Below are 22,948 nucleotides of genomic sequence, written 5' to 3'. Positions count from 1 at the left end.
GAAAAAAGGAGTTAAAAAGCTCATAAAAGTGATCTATACAATCTGTCACGGAAAGATTTAGCACTAATATTAAAGTCAAACATTGAAAAACAATTATTAAAAACATCACACATAGCTCCAATGGGCTCATGTTGTCCGTAATCAGTCCGGTGAAATGGAAGTCGTAGGAAGCTTCGTTGTCGCAGTGCTCTGGCTCCGATGTTGATGTCAAACTGAGCTAGTATCCATGAAGCGTCAACTTCACCGAGCAGGACCTTAGCCACAAAGTACCCTCTAGCTACTGTCCTGCGTCTTTCCAGCGTGTCCATTCCTAATAGCTGGCATCTGCTCTCGTACGGCGGTAACTGTTCTCGATTTCGCCAAGGAAGGAAACGAAGTGCATATCTAATAAATTTTGACTGCACTTTTTCAATCCGCTCAATCCAAACATTGTGATACGGACACCACACAATAGCCGAGGATTCCAGAATGGAGCGAACTAAGCTGTAGTACAACGACCGCAAGCAGTAAGGGTCGCGGAACTCATTGGATATCCTGAAAATAAAACCCAAGTTGCGGTTTGCCTTGGCAAGTATGTAGCTGTAATGCTCCCTGAAGTTTAATTCAGAATCCAGCAGTACTCCAAGATCTTTCATCACATTAGTTCGATGTAGTGGCTGATTGTCAATGAAATAGTTCCAGATGATCGGGGTTTTCTTCCTGCTGAACGATATCACCGAGCATTTTGTTACGCTCACTATTAGAAGATTGCGTCCACACCATTCGAAAAAAATGTCGACTAGTTTTTGCAACCTTTGGCAGTCCAGAGCTGATTCTATCCTTAAGTACATTTTAAGATCATCAGCGTAAACCAATTTGCATTCAGCTGGAAGGGCTAAGCAGACGTCATTGAAAAATATATTGAATAGCAGCGGTCCCAAATTGCTCCCTTGCGGCACTCCAGAAAGGCTACAAAAGGGATCGGATTCAGCAGAACCCAGTTTAACGCATAGCTGACGATTGACTAAGTATGACCTCAGCCAACGAACAAGGTTGTGTGCCACACCAATTCGCTCCAACTTAGCTAACAAAATGTCATGGTTTACTTTATCGAAAGCTGATTTAAGATCAGTGTAGATCGTGTCAACTTGGACTCCTTGTTCCATAGAGTTGAGGCAGAATGAGGTAAATTGTAGCAGATTCGTGGTGGTTGATCGTCCCGCATAAAAACCATGCTGATCTATCGAGATGTATGGTTTTGCTGCACAAAAGAGAATGTCGTTTACCAGAATCTCGAATAATTTAGAACCCGCGCATAGTGACGTAACTCCTCGATAGTTGGCAACGTCCCGTTTATCTCCTTTTTTGAATGCAGGAAACATTATCGACCTTTTCCAGTCTGACGGAAACTTCGATTGCGCGATGGACATGTTGAATATCGTCATAAGGGGGCCGCTAAGCGCATTGGCACATTTTGTGACTATAATGGACGGAACACCATCCGGACCAGGGACTGCAGTTGGTTTAAGTTTCGCAATTCCAGCTAAGACATCCGCCTCACTGAAGCTGTTTATGTTAATGCTGAAAGCATCTGTTGGTACATCTTGTAGCGCGTCATCGATCTGATGAGGTGTTGCCGTTACATTATCGAAAGCACCTGAAAAGTGCTTCGCGAATAAATTACAGATGGTTACTGGGTTATCCGCAGATTCGTTTCTCAGAAACATGGTTGACGGCAGTCCGGATTCTTTCCGCTTCTCGCTGACAAACGCCCAGAAGCGCTTGGGTTGATTCATTAGATCTCTCTGTGTACGAACCACATAACGAGCGTACAGCTTGCGACTATAGATTCTGTACTTACGGCTAGCAACGTTGAATCTTCTTTTATTAGCATCACATCTATACGTCGACAGATTCCTTAAGGCCTTGGAACGTTTTCGTTTAAGATGTCGGAGGTGGTTATTACCCCACCTAGGGTTCTGTCGTGGGCGCGGAGCAGGAACGAACCTCGGGAACAACTGCCGAAGAGTACCAGTAAAGAACTCAACGGCATCATTAACGTCAGCAGCTTGATTCAACGGTGTCCAGTCTATTTGCCGAATAGCTTCATTCAAAGAGACAAAATCAGCTTTCGTGAAATCCAACAGTCTGTCATCCTCCTGATCGATGAACTGGATTAGAGCGGGGCAACTTAAAGAAGTTAGAAGCGGCGGGTGCAGTGGGTCTACAGGAATTATAGCTTCATGTGGGTCAGCGATGTTACACATTGGCAAAGCTTCATCGTTGACGAAGATCAAATCGAGAGTACGATTCAGACAATTCCTGGTTACACAAAGCTGTTTCAAGTTGAGCAGTGACATGCTGTCAAGGAAATGCATGCTGGAAGACGTCGAATCGGTTGGCTCTGGGTAGGCATAGCCTCCTGACGAGAGATTCCAACACAGGTCTGGCAAATTGAAATCCCCGTAAAGTAGATGCAAATCTTGCGCATTGAGAGAGAAAGCTATCGACGAGATGGAGCTGATGAGGCGCTCAATGATAGCAGCATTGCGAGATTGTTCGGGTGGCAAGTACACAACTCCTACGCAGACATGACGCTCACCAACGTCAATGTTGACCCAGAGGTGCTCCAGGTCTTCATCAATTCGGGAAACATTAGAGAATGAACGAAATCCTTTTTTGACGGCAATCAGAACACCTCCTCCGCGAACTTTTCCGGACACTTCTGGATCACGGTCTCTCCGAAACACCGAGTATTCATTACCGAAAAGCTGGACAGAGGTAATACCGTCCTTAAGCCATGTTTCTGTTAGCACTATCACGTCATAGTCTTCATTTTGCGTAGCAACGTAAAAGTCGTCGATTTTCGTTCGTAGGCCTCTCACATTTTGGTAATAAATGCGCAGGCTGTCAGCTACCTCGGTTGGATTACTCGTTCGATTCTGAAAGTGTTGAGATCCTCTTACGGCCGGTGCAGAATCCATGTTTGCTTCGGAAGGACATATACTGTTCAAAGCATTACCTGGGCCACCTAGTTCGTTAGGTTGGGCATCACACATCAAATCCAACGACGGGGGGAATTCAGCGGACGACATCAGAACACTGGACTGGTTGCAGCACTCCATCATCGATATTATTGGGGAGTTTGAAGTTAGCTGTAATGGTTGATGATTTCTAACTACGAGTGCAGGATCTCGCCTAGCCTCAGCAGGACATATACTATTCTTATATTTACCTGGCCCAGCCAGGTTTTCACACTGGAGGGTATACACTGCATCCATCAACGAGAAGTTGTCTTGCTGAGAAGAGTTGTCTAGTTGCTACGCTGAGAAGTCAATCCTTTGACGAGCGGATTTTAGTCGTTTCACAAAGATGGGGCAGTCAGAGCTCCAGGAAGAGTGGGAGACGTCAAGCAGCGTGTCGTAAGACGAGGTACGGTTGGTGTTCAGCAAATGGCAATTAATGCACTTCGCGAACTCACTTGTACATTCGTTGACCTGGTGGTCTCCAGCACACTTAGGGCAGCATGCAGGTTTTTGGCAAGATGCAGCTTTATAGGGGTTTCAAAGCAGTCCAGAAGCTTCCATGGATTAAGAAGGTTCAAGAGTTATTAGGAAAGCTTCAGGAGGTTTCAGCAAGGTTCTCTGATGGATTTCAATGCGTTTAGAGGTGTTTTTATGGCGATTGACAGATTTCAGAGTTCTTTAGTAGAGTTCAAGGGATGTCTACGAGGCTCTCAGCATAGTTTAACGGAAGTCTGTAGCGTCTTTGGAGGAATTTTTTGAACGGCTTCAAGGTGTTTAAGACATTTTTAAAGCATAAGGAACAGAAGTATTTCACGAGAATTTTCAACCCCCCTCCAACCCTTTATTTAGGGCATTCCTAAAGTTAAGACTTTGCTTGTCTCATTTTCACAATTCCACTTTCTCCTATAACTATGACGTACTTTATGAATGTCCCGTAACCTTACTTTTGCATCACGTTGGCAGCAGCTCGCCGACGTAGAGTACGGTTTAAATAAAAAAAAATGACCATAATATCAAAGAAGGGTTAAGAGGGTTATAGGGGCTTAAGTAGCGGTCAAAGAAGGTCTACGGGGATCTTAGAAGGTCTTCTAAGAAGGGCTTTAACACGTTCTGGGTATTTCAATGGAACTCAGGGGTTTTCAGTTTTTTTTTTTAATAACGAATAGTTGCTTAACGAAAAACATATGCATTTCAGTGTGTTTCAGCTTAGTTTAGTGGAAGCCTACGACGGTTTCAGGAACTTATCAAATCGTTGCGATTCCGCTATTTTAGTAGGATTTCAAGGCCTTTTAAGGTGAGATTCTCTGAATTGAAGAGTTGTGGAGAGGATTTGATAAAACATTTATGAGCTCATGTGAATTTAAACCTTATTAGTAATTCAACTAGAACTCTTAGTAGACTCCTTTTCATTCAAAGTTGGGAAATGTCACGAAATTTCATGAAAAAAATGTCACGACATTTTTTCATTTCCGTCACTTTCGGTGTAAATTTCCTTCTGTTTACATCACCAGTCCATAATTGTGAATAGTTATGGAAAATTAATGATGTCGTTGATGACCATTTCTAAACAGGGTCAGAGAAATTAGCAAACAACGAAATGACATTTTTATGACATTTTCAATCCCTGCTCACGTTCCAACTATAGCACGCTTTAAACGCCCTTTGACATTCTAGCATGAAGATCCTCTGTATGGACTGCTGTGGGTAAGCGATTCCTCCTTCCCAGCAGGCACTATTACTTGATAAAAGACACGCTAAATCCTATTTTATGCCATGGCATAGGTGACATAAACTTGAAATGACATAAATCAAACAAAGCAGAAACTTTTGTGCATAAATTGAGTTATTACTGCATATAAAAGAAACTTTTTCGCGAGAACAGATTCTACTGCTGGATGTTTGAGACGGGACCAATGTAAGTTTACTGGATCTTTTAGGAAAGTGTAAGAGAAAAAGGTTAAAGAGATTTTCAGGAGCGTTCAAATGGGGGTGGTGTATTCCAGGGGGATACGGGAAAGTTTCAAGTGAGTTCCAGGAAGTTTAACGATCTTCTTTCTGAATCTTTCTGGAATATTCCAATGCGTCTCAAAACGTGTCAGATGGTTTCACGGAGTTTCAATGGCTTTTTCAAAAGTTTCTTCTGAAACACTCTGAAGTTTTCTGAAAAATTCCTAAAATCTTCACAAACACCTCTAAACACCTTAGAGTTCCAGGGGGTGTCGAGGAAGTTGCATGAACAGTTTTAGATGCTTCTTGAGACGGCTTGGGGAATTTTAGGGTCTTCGAAAGAAGTTTCGGGGGCTGAAATGGTTTTGAAGAATTTTCAGCGGCTTTATAGGGTTTTTGTTATATTTTCTGGGTACGGGAGTGTTGTAGGTACGCTACATGCAGTCTGAGTGAGTTTCAGGGACTTCCCGAAGGAATATCGGGGAATCGTAGACAACTTTCAGTGAGTTTCAGAGTTGTTACAAGTGGTTTTGAGAGTTTTAATGGGGCAATTTAAAGGTTTTCCGGGACCTCAAAAATAGGGGTTTTAAGGCGCGTCTCATGAGATTTTCCAGGGGCTCTTTAAGGGCATACAGTCTAGTTTAGTTAGCGTTTTCTCCGGAGATTTTAGGGGCGTTTCAATAGTATTACGGGGGTTTCAGGGATGTTGCAATGGGTTTCGAGGGTGATTTAGGGGGAGTCTCAGAAGCTTTCAAAGGGCGTTACAAGCTTTTCAGGAACATTTCAAGGCATTTCAGTAGCATTTCAGAAAGTTTTAGGAACGTTCAAGGGCGATTCGAAAGATTCAGGGGAGTTTGATAGCACTTCAGGAGCCCTTTAAGGCCTTTTTGGGGAGATTCTGGCACCTTTTCAAGGCGTTCCAAGGGATTGCAGGGACATTTCAAATTGATTACGGCGATTAAAGGGCATTTATTTGGGATTATTAAAAATTCAGTGGCTTTCTGGCTTTCTAGACTTTTCTGAGACACTTTAAGCCCCCTGAGACCCCCTGAAATGCCTATGAAACCCACTGAAGTGCTCCTTAGACTATAAGGTATCTCCTGGAACCCCTTGAAACAATATAGGGACCTAATGAGATCTTCTGATTTTGAAGCACCCCTAAGACCTCAATATACTCCTGAAACCCCTGAAATGTTACTGAGCCCTTCAGGTACCTCCTGAAACCCCATGGGACCACCTAAAACGCTCTTGACATCCCCGGAACGGTTTAGGGACAAAACATCTTAAGACAAAACGTTGAATGCCAACACGTGGAAAGAGCAAATAATGAGTTCAATATTATTTCAAAGGAAACCCATTTTTCACTCGTCGACATTTTGTCTTTTCGGCGTTCCGTATCTTCGAATGTTTTGTATTTCAGATGCATTGACATTCAACGTTTTATCACCCATAACCCTGGAACGCCCCCTTTAAATATCTCAGAGACTATTTGGAACCTCCCTAAAACTCCTTGTGATTCCCTGAAACGGTCCTCAGAATACACCCTGCAACGTCCCTGAGAACTCCAGAAACCCCCTTGAACCCTTGAGAATCTCTTAAACGGCCCAGATAGTTCCAGGAGCCCCCTTAAAAGCCCTGAAACTCCCCCAAGAGAGATTGAAGTTCCCCTGCGACCTCCTGGTACTTCGTGAGTCCCACTGAAAACCCCTGAAACGACCCAGAGACTCCCTTTAACTCCTCTGAGACATAGTTATCGTCATCATTACATTTTCTTATGCACAATATTGGCCCTGAAAATTTCTTCGTCGTTGGATGCACCAAGTACGATTTGGGAGACCGTGGAAGTAACGGAATCGCACTTGTCCGTCCCCGTACACATGCTTTCAACAATGTTGTCCGGAATGATATCTCTACCGAATATCTCCTGCATACTCGACCTTTGCTCCACATAGACGATGTTCTGGCAATCCTTATTCTGCGTCACTGGAAGCACTCTTCATCCCCTGCCATCACTAGTCTCGTGCTATGGCCATCATGCGCGCTAGCACGCATACTGCTTCCTTTGAGATTGTACGGTAGGCGCTGACCACTCTTAGGCACATCAGCCTGTGGGTACTTTGGAGTTACTTTGCGTTTCGGTTTACCACTAGCGCACTCGACCACGCAGTACCGTAGTTTGACCGTAACATCATCTCCGACAATGCGACTTGCGACAATGCCTTTTGCAAGCATATCCCCAGTGGCCATTGCATTCCGGCTTGACCTTACGCTGCTTCAGTGAGTACTTAGGCTTGATCGTGCACTCGCCTGTAGTGACCACTGACTGTTGTTCAGACATCCAACCAGCTTCACATCCGATGGAAGTGTGAGCCTCATATTCCGCGTTCCATAGTACCGGGGCCAGGATGCAGCCCTGAGGTACCCCCACGCTAATGTTGTAGCTCCTCTCGCCTTCCTCGATGTCATAGATTAGCACCAATATCCTGCATAGGTTATCCGGAACTCTTAGGTGGAGTATGGCATACTCTATGGTTGCTCAGCTGACGCTGTTAAACACATTCTTCAGGACCAGCATAACAAACGCGCAGTAGCGGATTCCCCTTCGCTTCTTTTGGAGTGCTCTCTTTGCCGTTTTGGTTACAGACTTAATAGCGTCTAGAAGCCAAACTGATTATCCGAGGGCCCAAAGGCATCTGGTTTCACGGTATAAACCATCAGCCTCGACAGAATGATTCGTTCCAACAGTTTCCCGGCGGTGTCCAGAAGGCAGATAGGTACAATGTATTCCGACGGGTCACCAGGTGGCTTCCCCGGTTTAGGCAGTAGAACCAATCTTTGCCTTTTCCGCCTCTCCGGATATTCGCCTCCGTCTAGCCACATCTGCAAAGGCATGCTGAACATGTCAGAGTAACCCTCGACGGCCGTCTTGATGGCTACTGTCGGGATACCGTCCAGACCCGGAGCCTTGTTGAACTTAAGTGACTTCGCTATTGCAATGAGTTCATCGTTCGTCACCAGGACGACCACCTTAGGGCCGGTTTGGTCATAGGGTACAGGGGCCCATGGTCTTGTATCGTGGCGCGGGAACAGCGTTTCCATGATCTTCTGCAGCATCTCGGGCAGGGCCGGATTTAAGGGGGGGCCAGGGGGGCCATGGCCCCGGGCCCCCACATTTCAAGGGCCCCCACAAAATGTTACTTCAAATGAGAACCAAAAAATAGTGCTAGAAACATCTTGATTTAATTTTTATCACAATTACTTCTACTCTTAAGATGTGTGTGAAATATTGAGCTTCAAATTAGAAAGAAGCAGATTTATGCCTTTTATTAATAGAGAGTCGAAAAGTTTCTGCTGAAAAATCGTGTTTATTTCTGTCGAAAATTATTGGTGTTATTTAAAAAAAAAATCCTACATAGTTCTTTGAAGATTTGCAAGTATTTCTATCAGAATAAAGAAAAGTTTTTAGAATTGTAGAGTTTGATTTCACTTACCAAACTTATAAATTATTCAAATCGAACCCCAGAATTGTTGAAATATTTCTTTGAAGGAATTTTGGGTCGGATTTAGACGGAGATCTGATCTGATTTTCTTTAATATGATTAAATCCATGACGAATTTTTCTTCCTGGCTTGAATGTGTAATTTAAGGCGAAATCTTAACAAATCCATAGGTTCCTTATGAAAATTGTAGTAGATATTTGAGGAGAAATTCTAGAAAGATCCTGAAATATTAAAAGTTTTGCAAACACAGATTATTATGAAATTTTACTTATAATTCTATTCAAAGTAAAACAGAAATTGCATCAGGAACTCATTATGGATTTCCGATGAAATTTCTTCAGCAGCTTTTAGTTGAATTTCCGATAAAAATACCACTACGGATTTTTTGCCTCTTGAAGTTTCACAAGGAGCTCTTAACAATTATTCTGCTTTTTCACCAGAAACTCCTCTCGAAGTTACGTTAGGAATGTTTATGCTTATGTTCCACAAAAAAAGAAACCTGGTGATTGGTCAGCAACTCTTTAGATTTCATCAGGGATTCCGCAAGAAGTTCTTTTTGGAGGTTTCGCAATAACGGCCCCAAAGATAGCGCTATAAATTTTATTTGAAATTTATCAAAAATGTCTCCTATAAAATATATAAATTTTTAAACTTCTTAAAGGACTTTCTCATAAATTTCGTCTTGATCAATGTAATCTAAAACTATGAACACTCTCAGATAAAGCGTTATTTACTTGATAAAATTTCTTTTACAATCGTCTTCAGACTAGATTTGCATATCTGGATCTCTGTTATGCTTAGTTTATAGTGGATGCCTTTTTTCTAGTTACGCTTATTAAGTTAGATTAAGGCGGATATATATTTCATTTCGACTTTTTGTCTCCCCCCCCCCCTTCGAAAATTTTTGCAAGTATATTGCATTTTGAGGTTGCAGTTAGAAAAAATATTTAACAAAATATCGGGTCCTGCCAATAATTTTTTGACAAGTCCGACGAGTTTTAAATATTGTTCAAATTAAATACATTATGATTTTTATCCCCTACCCCTCGACCAGCCAAACAGTGGTGGGACAAAAAGTGAAATAAATATTTGTATCGGCCTAATTTATTCAATAACAACCCTAATATTTGGAAGAATTTTTCCATATTTTCTGGATTTTTCTACAATGAAAAAAAAAAATATCCTCATATAAGAGGGCCCCACCACACTGTGGCCCCGGGCCCCCACATTTGTAAATCCGGCTCTGATCTCGGGGGAGCATTCTGGGGGTGCTGACGCACCCTTCGTTTTGGTCATGACTTCTCTGTAGGCATCACCCCATGGAGTCGTGTTGGCTGCCTGGCAGAGATTTTCGAAGCACGTGCCTTAATCTCTTTGTTCAGTGCCAGTTTAGCCGCCCTCTAGGCCTTACTCCGTTCAATTCTGTCCACATCGGAACGAGCCCTTTGCATCCTCCTTCTAGCTCTTAAGCTGGATGCGCGGAGTTCTACAATTTCTGGACGCTACCAGTACACCGGTTTGCGTCCATTTCTGGATAGAGATCGCCTTGGCATAGTAGCGTCACATGCACGGCTCAGGGTTCCGACTAGATCATCGCTGGATAGATCGTTGGTTTACCCTCCATAAGCACTCGCTCCACAAATGCCGGCTTTTCGAATCGCGAGGTCAGCCATTCCCGATGACGGTCGATGACCTTCGGCTGTGGCCGTTTTCCTTCGTGTTCCACTCTGTATCGTATCGCCAGCCGGTCACTATGCGTGTATCCATCGTCGACCCCCCAGTCCAAGCTAGGGTTTAGACCCGGGCTCCAGAAGGTCACATCCACGTTCAGAATAGTCATAGCTTCGAGTAAGGCCCAGCCTCTCGCGTTAGTCAAGCAACTACCCCACTCAATCGCCCAGGCGTTGAAGTCTCCACCGATGACTATGGGACTCAATCCCACTATTGTGATTGTTAACGATTCCAGCAACGAACTGGTCTATCGGTCACCTGGAGGGGAATAACAACTGCAGTAGTCCATCCCGTTGATCTTCGCTATTGCGAAGCCTCCGTGAGATGTGGAGATTATGTACTGGACCAGAAAACGAACGGTTATACAGATTGTCGCTAGCTTGGCCTTATCCGCTACCCAGTACCCGTTATCGGAAGGGATGCGATATGGGCGATAATATGGCGTATACGGCGATGTCTGTACTTGACTCCAAGACTGACGGGCACAGCAACTGATGTGCGATTTCACTGCCTTCAGCAATTGGTGCATTGACGCAAGCAGCTTAGTTTGCAATTCTGGCGCCAGGTGACGCTAAGGAGAATGTAAAAATTAGCATTTTGAACTAGTTCTCCCCCGCTATCTCGATGAGATCGAAAGTTTAAGTCTTCGGCAAAGTTCCTGGGAAGGGCACTTGCATCCAGAAGGCATACAGTTAGGGTCTAAGATCTGCCGCTAGGTGAAGCTAGTAAGTATGTAAATTTGAGCATGTTTTACGAGACGAGATCTATTTCGCGATCCAGATAAAATTAAAAAAAAAAATATCAGACTTGAATCACTTGACTTACCTAACCGGTCAGACTACGGCCTGAGTGCCTGAGTGTCCTCTGCTGTACGTAGGTGTCGTCTCCAGTCTACTCGATCCATGGCTGTGTGTCTCTAGCAGTGCTGAAAAAGTCATTTCGCCAAATCTAAATTCAACCACCTACAGCTCATTTTAGAAGCTGAACCAGAGAATATGGTATATGAAAAACTTGTGCGGCTACACAAGAAAGTCACGAAAAAACCGTTCTTTTTCGAATATTTAAGGTAAATGTCACGGACTACCTTCGAAAAATGCCTATTGATATTTATGGGGAATATCTATTGGCATTTTCGAAGATACTCCGTGACATTTATCTTAAATATTCGAAAAAGAGCGGGTTTTCCGTGACTTTCTTGTAGAACTGGTCTAGCCGTACAAGTTTTTCATATACCATATTCTCAGTGAGTCGAATGACTATAGGTTAAAGACTCACGAAAATAAATAAATAACAACAACAACAACCATATTCTCAGGTTCAGCTTCTAAAATGAGCTGTAGGTGGTTGAATTTAGATTTGGCGAAATGAGCACTGGTCTCTAGTTCCGCACTAGAGACACACCCAGCTCGCTGCGTACCACGTCTTCTTGTACCGATCGGATGCCTCTCGAGAACCAGTTTACTCCGCCCACCGTAGCCTCCCGATTTTCGCGGTGTGGACGATGGTTAATTCTCTCAGCAGCTGATTCAGCTCGTGGTTCATTCGCCTTCTCCAAGTCCCGGTTTCCATCTGCACTCCGTCGTGAATAGTACGCAACGCCTTCCGTTCGAAAACTCCAAGGTTGCGTTGGTGAATCACTTGAATATGAAGTAAATGAGATGATAATGCCAATGGCATTAGGGTTCGTTCAAATATTACGTAAGGGAGTAGGGAGGTGGTCTAGCACTGCATTTCGCTTTATTCAAAAAATAAAATTTCCTATGCAAAAGTTATTACGTGGGGGAAATTGTAAAATTTTGCGTTACGTAATATTTGAATGAACCCTTACCGAAGACCCGCGAGATGGAGATGGTTCAAATTGCTAATTTTATATGCTCACTAGTGCCACCTAACGACAGAACTGCGAACCTTTATGAAGTCAACGACCTTCTGAACAACTTTGCTGAAGACTGTATCTCTCCAGATTAAAAATTTCGTTATCCGGGGACCGTGGCGTAGTGGCTACACGTTTGCTTCATAAGCAGAGGGTCATGGGTTCGATCCCAGCCCCGGCACTTTCGTCAGTTGCCTTTTCCCCCTGAGAGCAGCTGATACTGAACCTCTTCTGAGCCCATGGACTTATCCACCGATGAACCGAATTCATCGCGGTCCGAGAATTTTGACACTAGAGCGGGGTCTGTTCCAATCAGAATCGTCCAATTCTGATTGGAAACAGCCCCGCTCTAGTGTCAAAATTCTCAGACCGTGATGAATTCGGTTCATCGGTGGTTAAGTCCATGGCTCAAATGAACCCGGATACTTGGACATCGGCGAACGGCAACCCATTATGGGCCAACAGCCACACATCAACATCCTCGAGCTCATCATTCTACCATGATAGGGTAGAAAGAGAAAGCAGCGCAACGGCCACCAGTTCGATGTAGTACAATTAGAAATAGAATACATTTAGGCTCTGTACAAAGTGTGTGTACAGTTTCCAATTGGAATCGCTCACGCAGTGCCGTCCAATAGTGTAAATTAGGTTAAGTGATTGTAGAATAAGAAAAAGAATTTCGTTTAATAGCAACATGAATTGACTAGTTTTCAAGTGATGCCAAACTTTTTAGGGGGTGATGAAATATTCAACTGGGTTTTGCAATATCTTTTCAAGCGAGTCCATACTTATGACGGGTAGTTTAAAGTACTTCAATTTATGAACTACTTCAAATCAACAACGCAGTTATTCCATTGGCGTAGCTAGGGGGGGTTCCAGGGGTGCCTGGCACCCCCTAGAACAAATTTGGCACCCCCTAGAATCTTTTCTTGACAGACACCTAAAATTTAAAACTTAACACAATAATTTTAATATTTTATAATGGCACATTTCAACAAAACTTAAGCACACTCAGAATTACTTAAATACTTGTTTTACGTTTTGGCGTTCAGGATATTCAGGCCAAATATTTCTATAGGTCCTTAGTGCATATGAGAGGCTCTCTTTAAGGCGAAAGTGGATCAATTTCTTCACTTTTTGGTTTTCGATTTTTTTTATAAAATAACGAAGCAATATTTTCAAAATCGGTTTTCGTACCCATGCAGAGTATGGGTCAAGGTATCTCCTGATTTTTTTCCAGATGGAAAATGTTTTTCGTTTTTGCAGAAACCATTTTTAAACGAAATTTCACAAAAAAATGGGTTCTGCAAAAACGAAAAACATTTTCCTCCTGGAAAAAATTCAGGAGATACCTTGACCCATACTCTGCATGGGTACGAAAACCGATTTTGAAAATATTGCTTCGTTATTTTATAAAAAAAAATCAAAAACCAAAAAAAATGAGGAAATGCTTCCAGTTTTGCCTTAAGTCACCTCACTTTCGATTATAACGTGCTTCTATTTATAAAATTTGATTAACTTCTTGCATCGGAAGGTAGATTAAACAATCCTTTGCCGATCTTTACATCACAAATTGTCAAAATGTTCACAGTGACATCGTAATAATTTAAAGAGAACCGGAACAAAGAGAGCCTCTATTTTGCAGATTGGACCTTTAGATATGTTTGTCGCCTATTGGTCAGAATCAGAGCGTTCATGATTAACAAAATTTTTAATCATGATTAATCATTGATGATTAAAATTCTAATTTCGGTGATTATTGATTATGATTAATGATTAATTTGATTTTGAGGATGATTAAAGATTATGATTAATGAATCAAATTGGTTTTATCTGTGATTATTGATTATGATTATTGATTAAAAACGGCTCATTGATTAAAAATCATGATTAATCACGATTAATCAATCATAAAAACTGGAAATGATTAAAAGGTTTTGTGCTGTTTACAATATTTTTGAAGTTTCAAAAGTAAAAGTTTCTTTGTCTGGGAGATTTTTCAAAAAAGAATCACACTTAGAACAGCATTTGAACCAATTTAAGTTGGATCATATATTTTATATGGTGAATTATTTTAGGTAATGAATGATTAATGATTGATTAATTCTTTTTCCTTATGATTATGATTACTGATTAATGATTAAATTGCGAAATCAGTGTGATTAAGATTAATGATTAATGATTAAATAAATTTTTTTAGTGATTATGATTAATGATTTTTTTTTTTTTTTTTTATTCTTAATCACTTAACCTAATTTACAGCTCTATTATCCACTAGGGCACTACGTGAGCGATTTCAATTGACAGCTGTACCTACAGTATTGTACAGTGCCTACATGTATTCTATTATGCTTTATCGAACTGGTTGCCTTTCTGCTGCTTTCACTTTTCTACTCTACATGGTAGAATGATGAGCACAAGGATGATAGGTGGCCGTTGTTCCTTTCCAGTCCGATTGGGGGTCCATTATGAGTAGCAGTTCGCCGATGTCCAGGTATCCGGGTCCGTTTGAGCCATGGGGCTCAGAAGAGGGTCAGTATCAGCCGCTCTCGGTAAAGAGCAACTGACGAAAAATTTCAAGTGCCGGGGCTGGGAATCAAACCCATGACCATTCGCATATGAAGCGAACGTGTGACCAACTACGCCACGGGCCTCGGCTCAATTAATGATTTTTGATTAATCTTAATCATTAATCATTAATCATGATTAAATTTATGATTAATCATTAACGCTCTGGTCAGAATCAACAGACTCTCTATGGATTTCTCCAGAAATACCTCTATCTATTTATACAGTGATTTCTCTAGGTTTTCTTATGGATTCCTACGAGTTTTTCTTTCAATAAACTTCCCTTAGGATTCTCCAGCTCCAGTCATGATGGGGTTGTACAGAGGGTTCAAAATTTCATTCAATTCGGTTCACTGGTTTCCGAGATATAACAGCTCAAAAATTAGTTGGCTTGAAAATAGTGTTTTACCGGAACGGTTCTAGCTTTGCGGAAGATTGATTAATTGAGCCGAAATTTGTACCAATGATGCACATATAATAGGTTGACAAAAAGTCAAAATTTGAGATTTTTCGATGCACTCTATGAAAAATTATAGCATGTTGAACTTTATTGTGAGAGAAAAAAAAGTTGCCTATCCCAAACATTTTGGCCACCCCCTGTATATACTAGAAATTTCTGCAGAGATTGGTCCAGCATTTTCTCCTAGGAATTCCTAAGAAATTCTCGGAATTCTTCTAGGGATTCCTCTAAAAAATTCTATTGGGATTCCTTCAGGAATTTCTTGCGGGATTATTCAAGACAATCTTCCTGGGATCCTTTCAGAAGTTTCTCCGGTGATTCTTTCAGGAATTCCTTCAGAAGCCTATATTGGCCTTCCTCCGGGAATTGTGGCTAGGATTCCTCAAGCAACTCCTGCTGCGATTCTTGCAGCAATTTCTTTAAGAAATCCTCCAAAAATTCTCAATATGGTACCTTCAGATATTCTACTAGGGAAGTTCCAGAAATTCTTCCGGAAAATTTCCCTTGGATTTTTCTAAAAAGACCTTCGGTGATTCTTCCAGAGATTTCTTCATCGGGATCGACTGTGATTGGTATTAAGCAAGCGGGATTTTCGGCTTCCAGTCTCTATGTAATCATAAACGGATACTGGTTCAACACCTGACGTTTCGTTCACATATATTGTGCCTTTTTCAAAGGATAGATACAATCCCTCCGTTTACTCGTGAGGTTATGTATGTTTTAAATATAGTTGCACGTCTTCACTTCAGTGGTTGAGTTCGTTGGTTGGCGCACTTTTTCAAATCTATCAGTATCGATCTGTTTTACCTCCTACGATCTACCTCTTACCGGCGGCGTCACTTTCGCGCCAGATTTCGATTCTGTCTCGAAATCTGGCGCAAAAATGACAATGATACATCCCAGAATCCTGCAAATAATACCTCTTGAGATTTTTCCTGTGATTTCTTCAGAAGCTTTCCGGTGATTCCTCCAGGAATTTTTAACCAAGGATTCTCTCATAAGTTTCTCATGCTCTTCCTCCAGGAATTTCAGCTGGATTTCTCAAGATATTCCTGCTGTGGTTCTTCCAGCAATTCCTCCTAGGACTCCTCCTGAAATACTTACTGAAATACCTCACGGAATTCTTCTAGAGATTCTTCTAAGAATTTCTCCAGGGATTCCTCCAAAAACTTGCTGAGATTATTCAAGGCAATCTTCATAGGAGCATTGCCTTCAGTGTTTCTTCCTGGAAATCTTAGAGGATTTTTTTCCTGGGATTTCTCCAAATATTTATCATTGGATTCCTCCAGGAACCCCCCTTGACTTTCATCCAGGAGCACCTCCTGGGATTCCATAAGCGATTCCTGCTGCCTCTTATGTGTCAGCAATGCCTCCTAGGTCTCCTCCAGAAATTCTTATTGTGATACCTGCAGGAATCCGTCTAGGGATTTCTTTTGGTATTCTTGCTGGGATTCTTCTAGGCAATTTTCCTTGAATACTTTCAGAAATGCCTTTGATTCTTCCAGGAATTTTTCTTAGGACTCATCCAGGAGATCCTCTAGAGTTTTTATTCATGGATTGCTCTAGAAATTAATCATGATATTACTCCTAGAACTCCTCTTGGTCTTCTTCAAGGAATTCCAGCTGAAGAAATTCCAATATAAATCTCTACAGAAATCCCTAAACGAATTTCGGGAATAGTTGGAATTTACAGAGAAATTCCAGGAGGTATTACTAGAAAAATATCTAGTGAATTTGTTTAGGGATGTACGGGAAAAACAGATTATAGCTAATTGACAAATTGAGAGATGGGTGGGATTCGAATCCACGACTCCGTGTTCGCTAGACCACAGTATGGCCATTTCTTTGCAAGTTCCTTCAGCATCACACACGAGACGCGACATGAGACAAGACATAACACTTATCGTTCTTACAATCATCAAGAAAAGATTAAAATTGCCGGTTTCAGGGGTGATCTAGCCCATCTACAGGACAATGTCCGACTGACTGCATTGATTTTCGTACGTTGTTCGTACACGTCCAAAAACGAAGAGTTCATCTCGGGACCCATGCTTTACTTCCCTTCCGAAGGAAGAACTCACATTGTTTTGTGAGTTTGTCGGGAGTGGGATTCGATCCCAGGTCCACGGCGTGATAATCAAGTGATCTAACCATCACACCAGGTCCACTCCACAACTTCGAAAGTTCTAAGGTAATTTTGATGGAAATTTTTCCAGTAATTTCTTTTGGAATTTGTTGGGAAGTTTTCCGTGAATTTCATAGGATTTTCTTCAAGCAAGCCCAGTTTAGAATTTCTGATTTTTCAAATCAGCAATTTTCGGAAGCAATAGATAGAACTAGTATTAAATCATAAAGAATTGCAAAAGTAATCACGATGAAATTGCCTGAGAAATTTGCAAAACAACTGGAAAAAATTGCTAAAATAATTTCAGAAGAATAGCTATTGAAATTATAAAAAAAACTAAAGAAATGAAATAAATTAAATTCCAATGAAACTACCACAGAAATTAAAAAAAGGGCTAAACATCTCGTTAATACAGATAAAAAAATCTTTCAAAGTAGTTGCAAAGGAATTCATTACCGGTGGAATTCCTAAAGAAAACATCAAGGCTTTTTTTTAATTGGCTAAATGCAATCTCAAAATAAATTTCCGAAATATATTCTTTAAAAATTTTCACAATCACAACAAAAAATCGTAGAAATCCTCAAAGAAATTTCCGAAACCATAAAAGGAGTTCCTGAATAAAATTTTGAAAGAATTCCAAAAGTAATTGCCGTAGTATCACCGTGACAGAATTTTTAAAGAACCACCAAAGATTTTTTTTTTAATAATGCAAGTAATATCGGGATTGCCGAAGATATTCCAAAACTATCTGCTGCAGGAATTCCTTAAATAATTACAGAAGAAATCTAGAAGAAATTTTCTAAAGAATTTTCATTACAATTATTGGAACGATTTATAAAAGAATTTCCCAATAAATTTTCATAGTTATTGCCGATAAAACTTTCAAAAGATTCGTGAAGGGTGTTTAGTGTCAATTTCTAAACATATTACCAAATCAATTCTTAAAGATATTGCCGAAGAGGATCCAAAGATATTTCCAAAGAAATTTGCCAAATCCAAAGGAATTTCTGAGAGATTTGCAAAAGAAGTCTAGAGACAAACACGTCAAGGGCTGAAAGTATCTTTAATAAAGACATGTCAATCAATCAATCAAAAGAAGTCTTAGTTGAAATAAATTGCAAAACAATTTCCAAAATACAAATTCCATGTACCTATTATACGCAATCAAGTTTCCAAACCTCACATCAGTACAACGATTTGGATTTAAAAAAAAAACAGTTCTTTAAAATATAGCGCGTTTAAATTTACGTTTTATTATTTTTTCGCGAAGCAGTATATCATTATACTAAGAAATTGAGGGTGGATCGGTACTTCCTTTTTACAAAAACAGCAAAATAACCTAGAAGTCACTGAAACTGGCACCCTCTAGGCACCCCCTGGGAAAAAATCCTAGATACGCCAATGAGTTATTCTCGAAAACTTTAAGGACTCTTGCATGTCCAAAGACGAATTTAACAGCATTTCTGGCAACACAGAGTAATGAATTTATCTTTTTTGTTCTGCCTCTAAACATCCATCTTTCACTATGAAATACTAGACATTCCGTAATTGTGTTGTAACTTGATTCTTTATCCGTTCATCCACCATCGCCATCTCCCGATCCAAACCATTACAGAAACCTTAACACAAACAGACGTCATTCTCCCCCAATAAATAATGGGGGACGAAATCGCGAATCAATGAGCTCAATGTCGCCGTCTGTCATGGGAGGGGTTGACATGTGAAAACCTAATCCCGCGGGTTTCCCCCCACGAGGGAAAATTGTACAAAGGACAATAAAGTGCTTTAGACTACTGGGAGAGACGAAGGAAGAGGGGTTACCTATCAGCTCTCGCCAACAGCAAGGATAATCGAATGGCGACGAGTTTCGCAGTGTGTCGCCGTTCAGAATTCAGTGGTTCAGTGGTGACGCGCGGTGGTGCCGAAGAGACGGACGAGTCGAACCTTGGGCTATGAAGTCACAGTCAGAACAAACCGTCACAATCAGTAGTGTGTGGTGTGGTGGCCGCCATCCGTCGCCGTCGTGTGTGTGTCTGTGTGAAAGTGTGACCCCAACTTCGGGACAACGAGAAACATGTGAACCGTTCGTTGCATAAAGTCACACTATAAATGGAGAACAACGAAACAAAAAAAAAACGCAAGCAAAGGAAAAACGCTACGGAAGTAATGGTTAAATAGCGGAAGCGACCGAATAAAGGATCCAAGGACGCGATTCGGCGATGTGCTGTGTATGTGTATTAGCCTGGTACACGGTTTATATGGGAAAATATAAAAAATGGAAAAACTCCAACTCCTGTATACTTTTTGAGTTCCATTTTGGTCCCATATCGACTGTGCAAAATTTCAGGTCGATCGCAGAAACTATATTTTAGCGCCCGCCATTCTTAGTTTTTCATACGATTTACTATGGGGGAAATTTACTTCTTCAAAGAAAAATCGCTTGAGGTCACCCATTGATCCCTAAAAACAAATCGTTGAATGATTTCTGTAGATAACTTCACGAGGAATCAGACCTCCGAAGACCGCAAAGCGATGCGACATTCGTGGAAAAAGTTATTAAGCCTTACCCGATCGATAAAATGACGAGATTTTATTATTTATTGTTATTCCTTACATGTTAAACAGCGTTGGCATGCCATTCGGTTTTCAGTCAATAACTTTTTCCACATACCTTAGATTGCTTTACGGTCTTCAGGGCGTTTGTTCCTCGTAAAATTTCCAACAGAAATCATTCATCGATATATTTTTAGGGGTTAAGGGGCAACCTGTGGCGATTTTTCTTTGAAAAAGCGATTTTCCCCATAGTAAATCGTATGAAAACTTAAAACGGCTGGCGCTAAAATATACTTTCTCCGATCGAGCTGAAATTTTGCACAGTTGATATGGTGCCAAAATGGAACTCAAAAAGTGTACAGGAGTAAAATGTTTTTTCGTGTCCCACGCTAATGTGTATAATAGAAGAGAGCGAAGAAAAAGTTCGCGATCTAGAGCTGCAGATTAAAACAAATCGCACAACAACAGCAGAGAGCAGGCAAAAAGAGTTCAGGAAAAAGTTTAGCTTTGTTCTCCGGCGGCGGAACATCGAAAAGCGGTCAAAATTAATCAGCAAATGCACAGAAAAGATTCAGTCGTAAATAGACAAATTGGAAATTAGTTTTCTACACGGTTTTGATTTATTGTTTTCCTTTTTGCAACAGTGCCACCCGGTTCAAGTCTGACACCCAACACACACCTCCACCGGATTGATTTATTATGCACTTTAATTTAGTTTGTCTTTCTTTTTTCGTCCTGTCAATCAAAACCCCCAATTTATTACCCCCATTGAGGGTTGGGGACGTGATTCGGGATTCACAGCTCTCATATCCATGCCATCAATGCATTCCAGTTCAAAGCCAATCATGATCAAATCGAACCGCATGTCACATCCATTGTCACGGATTTAATTTCCACGTCATTCAATGTCATTTTTTGACCTAATCGGTTCACCATACTTGGATGAGAGTGATTTGAGTTTTTTGTATACCTGAAAACGGTTCTCTACTGAGTGTTTCGGATAGCATTCTCCAGTGTTGCAGTCAAGAGGGAATTCAGAGTATCGAACTGCTTACCGAAAAAAAATCTAATTAGAAGGCACAGAATATCGCGTATTGTCAAATTGAGAGATGCAATTTGTTTAAAAAATCGCGTTCTTGTGGGATTTTAATCCACGGCTTCATAAAAAAAAATCGCTCTCGCTTGGAGTTGGTGGGCACAAACGCACAAACAATGTGGGTTCTCAACATCTGATATTTTTTTCAAGCTCTATGTTAGCTTTTATACTATCGTTGTATTCTGATCCGTTCACATCCAATGTATTTATAATAAGTGAATAGTGTGTAGATAATTACTCAAGAAGAATAAGAAAATGACTGTCAAATGACATCACGGTTTACTAAGTGAATTAAAAAGCATATTTCTCTCTGTTCTCTATTTTTCTCTTACTCTCTCAATCTCATTAGCTCTAACGCACGGCTAAAGGAAGTTTCCCTATAGAAATCGTTCAGAATCCTTGATGGGATCTTTAAATAAATCACGGTTGCGGTCCCGGCTGGAATATCGGCAGGACTCCCTGAAAGAATAATTGAAGGAATTCCTGCAGAAATCATAGGAAAAATCCCTCGAGGAAAAATCTTTGAAGAACCCCAGGAGGAATCCTGGCACGAATACCCAAAATAATTCCGCAAAATTCCCTGAAGGAATCTTTGAAGAGGAATCCCTGAAGCAATCCTAGCAGCTCCCTAAGAGAATTCTTTAGAAAATCCCGGAAAGTGTATTTGAAGGAATTCCAGCAGAAATCCTTGAAGAAATCCCGGGAAGAATTCCTAAAGGAATTCTGGGCGGCATATTACAGAAGAAATCCCGGGAGGAATCCTTGAAAAACTCTCAGGAAGAATCTTTCAAGGAATACCGGCAGAAATCCCGATAGATATACCTGAAAAAATCACACTTGGGTTCTTTGAATTCCTATCGGCGAAATCTTTGAAAGAATACCAGAAGGAATATGTGAAGTAATTCCAGCAGTAATCCCTGAAGGACTGCCACCTAGAGCACTTGAAAATCTATATCTGCAAATGCAAATGCAATATCTGCAGAAATTCCTGAATGAATATCGTGAAGATTTCCTGACTAAATTCTTTGGGAGTCATTGCAGGAATTTTCGCTGGAAGCTGAGCTGGAATCCCTAAAAGAACCATAGAATAAATCCCAGGAGGAATCATTTAAGAAATCCCCGAGAAAAAATGTAGAAAAATTTTTGAATTAGAAATTCGGGCACATATACCTCAACAATCTAGAATAAACTGAAGGAATATCGGCAGAATTCTGTATTCTTGCACATTCCTTTTCCAGAAGGAATCTTTGAAGGGATTCAAGCATGAATCCCTGAAGGGATGCCGAATAGAATAACTAAAAAAAATATTTCAGGATTTTTTTTAATCAATTCCAGCAAAAATCCATGAAGAGATCCCGGAAAGAATTTCTGGAGGTATCTCGAGGAAATCTTATCACATCTAATCTCATATCATTTCTTCACTCAACTCTCTACCCTCTACCTTACCGTCCTCTCTGTCCTCTATCCTAACCCTCAACCCTACCATCTGGCCTACCCTTCACCCCATCCTATACCATACCTTCTGCCTACACTAGCCCTTTACCATACCCTCGACACTGTCTTCCATTCTACCGTTTGCCATAACCTTACCATCTACCCAGCCCATGGATGCCATATACAGATTAGATTTTGTATGAAACTAGCTGTCCCGGCAAACGTCGTATTGCCTACCTACCGTGTTTTTTGACATACAGCTCCGTTGGGACGTTATCTGTACGGGAGCCCCCCGTTCCAGAGACCGGAGAGGTCTCACACCAAGCAAAGAACCAAAATACTACCCACATACAATATTTCACGCCGATCGGTTCAGTGGTTTCCAAATACATAAGGATCAGACAGACAGACAGACAGACAGACAGACAGACAGACAGACAGACAGACAGACAGACAGACAGACAGACAGACAGACAGACAGACAGACAGACAGACAGACAGACAGACAGACAGACAGACAGACAGACAGACAGACAGACAGACAGACAGACAGACAGACAGACAGACAGACAGACAGACAGACAGACAGACAGACAGACAGACAGACAGACAGACAGACAGACAGACAGACAGACAGACAGACAGACAGACAGACA

The 22,948-nt window shown here is 41.1% G+C and overlaps 1 protein-coding gene across 2 annotated transcripts in view; it reads left to right on the top strand.

The window, feature by feature from the left end:
* The window catches only part of LOC109402662 (TSET complex member tstC), a 48,028-nt gene that overhangs the window by 5,315 nt on the left and 19,765 nt on the right, over window positions 1-22,948 (top strand). Inside the window, exon 2 of one of the 2 annotated variants that reach the window (XM_062844438.1) lies at window positions 18,825-20,339. The exons of the other annotated variant lie outside the window; for it this stretch is intronic. Within the exon in view, the coding sequence (XP_062700422.1) occupies window positions 20,319-20,339 (21 nt within the window). The 5' untranslated portion in view covers window positions 18,825-20,318. The remainder of the gene's footprint in view (window positions 1-18,824; window positions 20,340-22,948) is intronic. 2 annotated transcript variants of the gene reach the window in all.

Source organism: Aedes albopictus, chromosome 1 (assembly GCF_035046485.1).
Source record: "Aedes albopictus strain Foshan chromosome 1, AalbF5, whole genome shotgun sequence".
In the NCBI taxonomy this organism is placed as follows: domain Eukaryota; kingdom Metazoa; phylum Arthropoda; class Insecta; order Diptera; family Culicidae; genus Aedes; species Aedes albopictus.
Note: the sequence above shows the minus strand (reverse complement) of the source record. Positions and strands in the feature narration are given on the sequence as shown.